General features: G+C 51.0%; 5 protein-coding genes across 5 annotated transcripts; 2 read left to right on the top strand and 3 right to left on the bottom strand.

Moving 5' to 3' along the window:
• Positions 1-309: 309 nt before the first annotated feature.
• Positions 310-504, bottom strand: VDBG_07327 (conserved hypothetical protein; the record flags this gene model as incomplete). The annotated part of the gene is made up of 1 exon (XM_003002710.1): positions 310-504. The coding sequence occupies one exon, from the start codon at positions 502-504 to the stop codon at positions 310-312; it is 195 nt and encodes a 64-aa protein (XP_003002756.1).
• Positions 505-1,544: 1,040 nt separating this feature from the next.
• VDBG_07326 (conserved hypothetical protein) lies at positions 1,545-2,369 on the bottom strand (the record flags this gene model as incomplete). Its single annotated transcript, XM_003002709.1, has 6 exons — positions 1,545-1,692; positions 1,797-1,868; positions 1,925-1,992; positions 2,041-2,143; positions 2,201-2,269; positions 2,350-2,369. The coding sequence occupies 6 exons, from the start codon at positions 2,367-2,369 to the stop codon at positions 1,545-1,547; spliced, it is 480 nt and encodes a 159-aa protein (XP_003002755.1).
• A 2,270-nt stretch (positions 2,370-4,639) lies between these two features.
• On the top strand, positions 4,640-5,220 carry VDBG_07325 (conserved hypothetical protein; the record flags this gene model as incomplete). The annotated part of the gene is made up of 2 exons (XM_003002708.1): positions 4,640-5,034; positions 5,118-5,220. The coding sequence occupies 2 exons, from the start codon at positions 4,640-4,642 to the stop codon at positions 5,218-5,220; spliced, it is 498 nt and encodes a 165-aa protein (XP_003002754.1).
• Positions 5,221-6,208: 988 nt separating this feature from the next.
• On the bottom strand, positions 6,209-7,933 carry VDBG_07324 (conserved hypothetical protein; the record flags this gene model as incomplete). Its single annotated transcript, XM_003002707.1, has 3 exons — positions 6,209-7,182; positions 7,241-7,306; positions 7,366-7,933. The coding sequence occupies 3 exons, from the start codon at positions 7,931-7,933 to the stop codon at positions 6,209-6,211; spliced, it is 1,608 nt and encodes a 535-aa protein (XP_003002753.1).
• A 705-nt stretch (positions 7,934-8,638) lies between these two features.
• VDBG_07323 (predicted protein) lies at positions 8,639-9,262 on the top strand (the record flags this gene model as incomplete). The annotated part of the gene is made up of 1 exon (XM_003002706.1): positions 8,639-9,262. One exon carries the CDS (start codon positions 8,639-8,641, stop codon positions 9,260-9,262), a length of 624 nt encoding a protein of 207 aa, XP_003002752.1.
• Positions 9,263-9,517: the final 255 nt, after the last annotated feature.

Genomic DNA, 9,517 nt, shown 5'->3' with positions numbered 1-9,517 from the left:
GAAGAGCTTGAGGGAGAGCCTGGCCATCCTAGGCCCGTGAATCGATATGGTCCGAAGAAGTAGCAGGGTTGGCGATCAGCATATCCACCAGATATGCGCGTCGTCAATTGAAGTCGGTTAGTCATATTTGAGTGATGTGCCTGCTTCTTTGACAATCTCTTCTTGGTGACTTTTGGGGAATGCCGCCGTTTCTGTCTTTCAAGTGGCAGAGAGGTAAGCCGAACTGACCAATGTAGTTCTCTATCGATTTCTCCGTCTTTCAGATGGTTGCTCATTCACCTCGAAAAGTCCAGAATTGTGGTCGTAAGCTCAATATAGATATTTTAAGCCGCTACGGGCGACCTGACGAGCATTTCCAAGATAGTACTGGATATTGGCCAGCACAGAGAACAAGACAGCCAATGATGACAGAATCAGAATGAGCTTCCAGCCCTCACGGTACACCGGCGCATCTTCTTGACGAAAGACTTGCTTCCCAACAAGCCCCGAACAGTTCGCGGCCATGATATGAATGGCCATGGTGATTGACCGTTCACCGGCTGTTTTCGCGTTCAGCGATACCCACGAACCGTTGACGGGATCTCCACTAACGTGTCAGTCAAGGTTCTGTGTTGTACAGCATTTGCAAAGGGGTTGTATAAATCACGCCACGGCCATGAGAGTGCGATCGTGATTGTAAGTACGGCAAAACGTGCTGCTTTATCGTGAGACGCTGCCAGACTCCAATTGCCAATCTGTCAACTGAGTCAGAGCGTTGCCAACTGCAGAGGTTTTTGGATGAGCAAATTCGTGTGCTGAGGATGTGCTTACATTCAGTGCCCAGAAGATGACCAAGCCTAAGATTACCCAAAGTCCCCGAATGCGTGTTCTATCACTGCATTTAATGTAGTTAGTGAGTTACTCAGCGTACCACCATGTTGAGTACGTACGCGGCCCATCCCCAAAATAAGATCGAGAACAATAGCATCCAGTAAGAAATGGAGATCAACGCATTGGACTCGAGTCTGCCATAGCCCATTCCAGTTACCAGAGAGGGTGCATACGACCCGAATGCTGAGGACGGGGCGAGTCCGCAAATGGTCAGGCCAATGTGCGGCAGAAGTCTCCAATTGCTCAGCTAAGTCGTGGTCAGCTGAAATCCCAGAGAATATGGACAAGGCTTGACTTGCAGCCTGCTTCGTTTCTTGCCAGCTGATGCGTGGCCGGGACTGGGACTTGGATGGGTCATCCCGAAGTATTCTTGCGACCATGATCTGTCGCTCACGCTCTGTGAACCACCTGAACCCGAGTAAAGACGTAGGGTCAATTGGGCTCTTGGGGAAAAACGAGAGGAATGTAACACCCACGACGACCGTGAAAACTCCCTCTAACTGTGCCATCGTGTCAGTGTGCTCTCCCATCTGTGTAACCTTCTGCACATCAAGGCGCACAAGTGATAGTCTTACGATAAAAAGCCACTGCCATCCACCCAAGCTAGCAATGCCTCTCATACGAAGGCTGTAAGACGGAGTCAGAGGTGTTTGTTTCAATTCGTTATCAAAAACTCACATTCCGAAGGCAATGAGACCAGATGTCGCAGAGGCCAGCATGTTGCCGAGGAAGAAAATGGAGAATCGCTTGCTAGTTTCATTTCGTTTATACCAGCGGGTTATAGTGTAAAGACTACCAGGAATGAAACCAGCTTCTCCAAGTCTGGAACGATATCTGTGTTAGTCAAAAGGCCACTTTGATAGCCAGGACTGGTCCATGAAGGCCAAGCCTACTTATGAATTCGGCCTGAAGTAGTCGCTACTCACCCTAGAAGAAATCTTGTCACATAGTAAGCAGCAAGGCCCTTTTGGAAAGCCTGAAACGTTGCAATAAGGCCCCTAAAGTTTGTTAGAATGCCTTCAAGAGCTTCAAAATGGCACTAACAGTTACATACCACGCCATCATCTGGCCACCCAGCCAAAGTACGGGCCCAATCCGATAGAGAACCAAATTACTGGGTATCTTTAACTCGTTAGTATGGAAATAGCTGACCATTGGGAATAGATTTACCTCAAGTATAATGATTCCAAGCGACAACAGCTGCTGGCCGATATTGTACTGATTTTGTGTGATGCCGATGTCGCGTAGGAAAAAGTCTGTTAAAGCGTTGCCTCTGTGACGATGGTCAATGTCACTCATCCCGCATTTCTTTGATATTCAAGGTACTCACATGTTTCCGCGGTCAAGTTGTAACGCATAAAATCCAAGTGTCAAAAGAGGCATGATGGCAGTGTCAATCCTGTCACGCATGCCTGTTAGCTATGGTTCAGAAGGACGGGGTTTGCTGAGTGAAGGAGTAAGCGTTAAGTACTTTCTCACCAAGAGCCTCTCTTCTTCATCTGTCCATTCTATAGGGGAGCTTTGTTCGTCCTCTGAGTTGAATTCGTGCTTGACTGACGTCTGAACATCTTTCTCAGTGACGGCTGCAATCATGATGACGTTTGGTCGGCTGCGACTGAACGATGACTTTGTGGTGATGAATACCGTATCACACTATTGAAGCGGCAGCACGGTCTCACATATTCTTCACAGGATATGGCAATGATGATATAGGTCATCAGGCTTTTCTTTCCCTATATCAACATCTAAGAGTCCTACAGGGTGGTCGTGGCGCCATGCCGTGACGGGGTTGCACCACGTACACTAAATAGCTGTTGTGACTTGGATTTACAGTGGGATATTGTGATCTCCTTGATCCCGGCGCCCAATAACTCGCCTGCATTTCTCAAGTGGCTTGTTGTTGAGCTCAGCTCAGGAAGCCCTAGGAGATATCGCCTGCGAAAACACTGGCGACAGACCTCGGGGCGGAAATGCGGATCACGGAAGCGGATGACCAGCAGCTTCGCCTCATATCTGCGAGTTACAGCGGGGCGTTTTCGTCGCTTTGCTTCTGATGGTGGATCGCACGCGATCGCTACTCGGATTGACGCCATAATCACTGTAGAATGGGTACTAATGAAAGTCACGAAAAACACTGGCCGGCCTCGTAGATGCTTTATTCATACCGGGCCTGTAGTTCGATTGATGAATTATCTTTACGCCTCATAATTGAAGTTTTCGATCAAACGCCAGATTATTAACTGCAACTAGACGGCCGAGATACTCCATTGATGGACCGGCTAGGCAGGTCTAACAAACGGGTCCGTCAAGCGTGCGAGCCGTGTCGGTGAGTCCATGTCCGCTTCCGTGTCCGCCTTGCCCACGCAATGTAGGGTTCACATTATCCATGCGTACTCAAATACATCAGCCGAAAGAAGTCCAGATGTTCCGGCGAGCAGCCTGCTTGTTCGCTTTGCGACCGGCTCCAGCAGCCGTGCAGCTATGGGCAGGATCCGCTCCCGCCGGGAGGAGACATGGAACTACAGGCCGATAAGTCCCGCTCGGGTGGTTCGATCCTTGGAAAGAGAGGTCCAGACGAAACTGCAGTCACACAAACTGCCACCGACACTCTTCTGGTATGTTTAGGCAGGCAGCCGATACCTATTTCTCTTACGATAGGACACCTCATTATCGTAATGCCAGCTGACCGGGTTGCGTCGTCAGCACCATCGCATCATCTCTCTAGAGCTTGCATTATCTAATGTAGTTCAGACTTTGAGGGGAGATATATCGTCATCGTCCAATACGAAGCGGCCTTCGTCGCCTGCACTGCTAGTTTCCAGCCAGCTCGGGACGTCGCCGGCACCAACACGGGATCTATCAAGGTCAAGTTTGAGGGGCTCAAGGCCGCCGCATTTGTCATGCAATCAGACCATTCCACCAGATCTTTCGCTCAAACAGATTGCTGAGACATATCAGCGATATTGTGACTGTCAACCATTAGCTCTTTTTGCGAGTGAGGGAAATTCATTTATCGACACTTTTATCGATAGAGATGACGAGATCATCTGTGCCGTCATAGCCATGGCAGCGCGGTTTCTGGATGACGGGGGGTTAAAGAGTAGGAACATCTGCAATGTCGAAGACACGACGGAGAAAGCTTTCCAACTTGCCATGCAAAGAGTGATGAAAGGCGCAGTCGAAGTCTCAACCTTGCAGACATTCTGCCTCTTAGCCTTGTTGGATATCGATGGTGGGCCGATTCAAACGCAATTCTTTCAATGCCGGTGCTGACCTGTGACCAGCTGGACGGCATGACAGGGCGAGAATGCTCTGTGTTCTTGCGCAAAACCTGGGAAACTCATCTCAGATCCATCTGGAACTACCAGGATCTGGTCTTGAGCGAGAGGAGCGACAACGGTGCTACTGGGCTATAAGCCTGCTCCAAAATCTGTTAGGAGAACGTAGTAGTCACTGTATGGTCAGCTTGGTTTCTCCGCCACCATTTCCCCGAAATCCAGGGGACCCTTCGAAGGGATCGGTCCTCCTCCCGAGTCACACATCAAACAAAGAAGTCGCCTCGTTCAACGTTGCGGAGATTGTGACGAAGGTTTCAGAAGTGTGGTGCAAGGCGCAGGTTTACGTCAAATCCTGCAGTCCTTCGTTGGTTAGAGAAAGGAGGTTTCCATGGCAGCCTGGTTCTCATTTTACCGAAACAACAAACGCCTTTATGGACATTGCCACTAACCTTCCTCTCAGTCATAGATACAGATCTATGAACTTTTCGAAAATGACCCGCGAACTGCTTGAGGCTGATCATACCTTCTGGAGCTCGTGGTTCCTCAGCCGGCTGATGTATCACACCATCCCCTGTCTTCTGAACCACCCTCTTCTCTTGACTCTCCAGATCCACGGGAAACACAACGTAACGGAAGCTTTTCTGCACCAGGCTGCCTTCTCTATCACCAATCATGTTTCTTGGTTCATGCACTTTCTACAGATCATGAGGTCGAGGGACTTTGTCTCCAATGATTTGGTCATGGTTTACTGTACAACAGTCATTGCGACGATCGAACTTCAGAGATCATTGTCGAGAGAGGTGGGAAAGGAGTCTCACGCCAAGAAGAGCCAGGAGAACTTCGATGAATGTCTCAAATTCATTACGAATATGGAGGCGAGATGGGCGTACGCAAGTCGAGTTGTAGGCCGGCCCTTCCTAGGTGTATTGCTTATTAAGAAAAGGTCCCCAGCAGCTGACGTGTCACTAGTCTCAGATTCTGCTCAGCCTGTCTGCGGAAATGCCTTCTTGGATTCGTTCGAATTACTCTGAGGAGGAGGAAACCATCGGGATCAACCTTGCAAGGATATTAAATATCTTGGACTTCAGTGCGGCAGCCTCAAACTCGATCAACGGAGCGTCATCTTCGAAGTCTCTGTTTGGACCCTCCCTCCTAACTCCACGCGACTTGTTCGAGAGAAAAGCGTCCAGTCAAGTCACACGCTTGCCGCGGATTGACCCGACGGAGAGACACCCGTTTGCGAGTTCTCCTGGGTTGGTGCCCAGTCCGTTGAGCATGCCCCTCAGCATAGATGGAAACACACCATATAACGACGTGACCCTGTTGACTGGAGATTCGAGCTTGGATCGCGGAGCTGCAGAAAGGATGTCGCTGGCAACAAGCGATATTTTCAACACTTTACACGATTTCTCCCACTGGCCTTACATCACTGAACCACCAGACATTTAGGAGGGACTTCAAGCTGTCAGGCAGGGTCTTGAAGCATAATGAAAGAGATTGTCGTACCGTCGGCACCGTAGTCACTGGCTTTGTGCATGGTAGAAGAACGTCCAACATCTTTTTCTATCTTCCCAAGATTGGTCGCGCAGCTCTATGTGCTTACGTCCGTGTGACCTTCGCTCACTTAGTACATCCGCTGAAGTCCCTGCTTCTGAGGCCTCTGCAGATGCCTTCTAGTACTTGCTCTCTTTAGCTGTGTCGGAGCGTGATGCACAGCGGAGTGAAGGGGCCTTCCTGCCCTAGATCCGCAAGCGATGTATAATAAGTGTGGGGTTAGAATACATCTGAGTTCTGGCCCTCCGCAGCTAGGATGCCCCCCCGCACCCCTCATACACGCGTTCTCGTAGTCCCAAGCACCTAACCAGCCCCCGTTCCATGGCTCCGAAGGGGCTTCTTCCTGACAAGTCGTCGGTGAATCAGGAAATGGCTTAGTTCAGCAAGCTTTGATGTCCCTGGTTGCCTTCAAGCTTTACGTCTTTCTTCCCGCTCATAGTTAGGGGCACATGCTGCAGAATCTAGTAGCTTGGCAGATCTATTCAAAATCAAGGAGACATGATTTCTCATAGTTCTTCGTTCCACTGAACAACTATTGCAGGGTGTTGATCCAATGCAGACGCCGGCTTTCCAGAGACGTAGACGTCCCGCGTCTTCCTTAAAGTTTTTCCGTTATCATCGACCGCCTCCGCAAACAACACCGAGCTTTCCAAGTCATTTATTCCCTGGAGCCTGATCTTGGTCTCGAATCCATCCCTCTGAGCCTTACCCACCAACACAGCGGACTCACCAGTCGAAGGACGGGAGTACACTTGCCATGTTTTGGTCTCCGTGTCTCCGTTCCATGATACATAGATATCCACAAAAGTCAAAGTTGACTCCCGCGAAACGAAGGTCGTGATGGCAGGTTCCTCGGCAGGGATGGCCGTCCAGTTGGCGCGAAATCCACGGTAACTCTGCACAAACGTGGAGACCGGTGCCGAGTCCAGGTAAGCATGGAACAAGACCTGCCCGCCGTGGCTGAATTCTGTGACGGCACCGGCTTCACCCCAATTGACAAACACGTTGCCATTCGGCAATAATTGCACGCTGCCTTGAGTGCGTGCCGACAAGCCATCAGGGGCGTCGTACGTGCGGAGTGACGTAGCTACGCCGCTCGTGTGGTTCAGCTGAACGATGCGAGCGCGGGAGTAAGGGCGAATTTTGACTGGGGCCGAATGTGCGCCATTGTCAAAGAAAGAGAGGGTCTCGAGGCTTCCGTCTAAAGAACGGCCTCGGAAACGGGCGTGGTGTTGGAACGCGAAGGCCTCGGTTCCGGCGATCTCAAAGTCAGAACCACCACTGTAGCCTCCCAGCTGCCATAGAATTTCTCCACTTGTGCCGTTGATCTTGAAAAGCGCAGCTATGTTTCGCGCGGAGAGGAGATAGTGGCCCTCATCGTCCTTGTCGACACTATTGATGTGGAAGTAGTTCCAGGCGTCAGTCTCGTTGCGGCCGGAGCCGGGAAGACCAGGACCAAAGTCGAGAGGAAAGGCGCTCACTAAGATTGATATCAACTTGTTGTATCGTCAGAGGATATATTTGTATCTAAGACCTACACTTTGGATCGACGTGGTCCAGACTTTCCCACTCAAACAGCACGTCACCCGTATCAATATCGACCTCTGTAGTCATTTGAGTTAGACAGACCGAAAGAGAGTGAGCCTTTAGCGTGAGAGCTCACCTTGAAAGCCTCCAGAAACAATCCATCTCTGTTCATTCGAGCCTCCCCATGGCTTCAGGGGAATAATCCGCGGAATCGGCGTCTCAATGAGCGCTGTCTTGCCGTCCACAACGCGGAACTCATGTGCGGAAACCAGCCTGTGAGAGCCGGCCCTGACAATCTTGGAAACCTCGTAGTCGTTGCCGAGAAGCGTGTGATGACCATACATACGTCCATGAGGCCCATCAAGAGTTCCTTGAAAGGCGCGCAAGTACTGTTTGCCGTCCCAGGTCTCGGGACGAAAGTTGGCGACCCAGCCTGCGTGGAAGCCCGTGCCCGACCAGACTAGCTCGCCGTCGTCGCGAAAAATATAGGCACCCGGCTGGGTCGGGCCTTTGTGGCCTTCGGCAAAGCCCTCGTAAGGAGTGATGAAAATCAGCCCCTTTTCCGTGGCGTGGCCATAGGCAGGGGTTGTGATGTTCAGCCTAGGGACAGCGAGTTCAGGTCGGGATCGGAATCGCAGATCTGCAAAGGCGATGTTGGCCAAAGCAGCCAAAGCCCCGAGAGCATATGCGTGTTTCGTCTTCATGGTATTGTCAGCACGAGTCTGTTGTTGAGCAGTGAATAGTGCGGTGTTGTGTCCAGATTCATTAGCGGGACTTGCTCTAATAGCACGGGAGCTTCAAGCTAAAGTAGCCACTCAAATCTCATATGGAGACATTCGCCCAAAAATGAGGTGTTTCCGGCACTTCATGGTATCATCCAGTAGTGGAGGCCATATTGTCAAGGCTGGCTACTTCATCATGCGGCATACCAATCTGGTTCACCGGCGGGCACGGAAGCGGGAGCGGAAGCGGAAGCGGAACAGGGGTTTTTGGGCTCCACCACACCCAGCCAGATGCTCCACTCAGCATTGGCCACCGTGATGTCTCGTGGTCAAGGAACAATTTTCCAAGTCTGCTCGTAAAGGGGGCTATAATGGGGACCTTCTCAACTCAGGTTCTCGAAGCGGTGACCTGCTCGCCGGTGAAGTCTTGAACGATGGATTCTTCACACTTCTTTCTACGTAAATGCCCCAGCCGAGGAAGGATCAAATGGATTAATAAGCCATCCTGAAGGATGCTGGGCATGAATCCCCTCATTGCCAGGCGCCCAAGTTACCGTGACCGGTGAAGCAGTACGCCCTACCTAAACGTCCGCGAAGCCATCTGCCCCTCCAAAATTCCCGGAAGCTGCGCTGTCGCCAAAGTTAGTTCTAATACTGCACGCCTCGAGAGTAAGCGCCTCCGTGACGATGTTCTATCCATTCTCACGACTGCCCGCTGAGCTGCGTCTTCACATATGGAACCTCGCCGCCGAGCCTCGACGGGTGATGATACTCGGCATCAGCTGTTACTCTTACGAAGGCGGAGCAATGGTAGGCCACGAACTCTTCACATCTCGGACGCCCGTGCCAACCGTCCTTCACGCTTGCTGCGAAGCACGCCAGCTACCCTCGTACCGTAAGGCTTTCGCCAGTCAGTTCACCTCGGCACCTGAAAATAAGCAAGACTACGTATGGGTCGATTTTGCCGCCGACAATATCCAGTGCAGCGAGAGCCTCGTGTGGTGTTCGCCGGAGGAGAGGCCCCTGATACGCCACTTGAGAATGGAGGTTTACAACCAGGAGGATTTTGAAGAGCAAGGGATGCCCATGATAAGGGAGCTCACAGCCCTGAAAAGTCTCGATATCTTATATGGGTATGACCTGAAACACTGGTTTGGACTGTATGACTGGGATTTTGGAGTCTGTACAAAGAGCCGAATCAGGCTGATCTCCTCAGTGACTCAAGAGATCTGGGATGAGGCAAGATGCAGACAAGCTGAAAAGAAGCATCTCGAGGAGGCAGTCAGCGATGACGGTGGATCGACAGACTAATTATTTCTTCTGGTGAGTTTGAGAATAGGTCCAACGGACACAGCTTTGCTCATGGGTCTGTAGCTGAAGCTTGTCTTGTTGAAAAATTGGTATTGGTATCATCATTCCGCTTTTTGGTCAGACATGGGTACAGGTCAGCGATAACCTTTGTGGCAGCCTTGGCTCGGGAATCTATGCAAAGGCTCCTGACCGAATACGGGCCCTAATGAAGCTCAACAAACAATACATTTGCCTTCAAAGCCAGGGGCATCACGA

Source organism: Verticillium alfalfae, genomic scaffold (genome assembly GCF_000150825.1).
Source record: "Verticillium alfalfae VaMs.102 supercont1.9 genomic scaffold, whole genome shotgun sequence".
Classification (NCBI taxonomy): Eukaryota; Fungi; Ascomycota; class Sordariomycetes; order Glomerellales; family Plectosphaerellaceae; genus Verticillium; species Verticillium alfalfae.
Note: the sequence above shows the minus strand (reverse complement) of the source record. Positions and strands in the feature narration are given on the sequence as shown.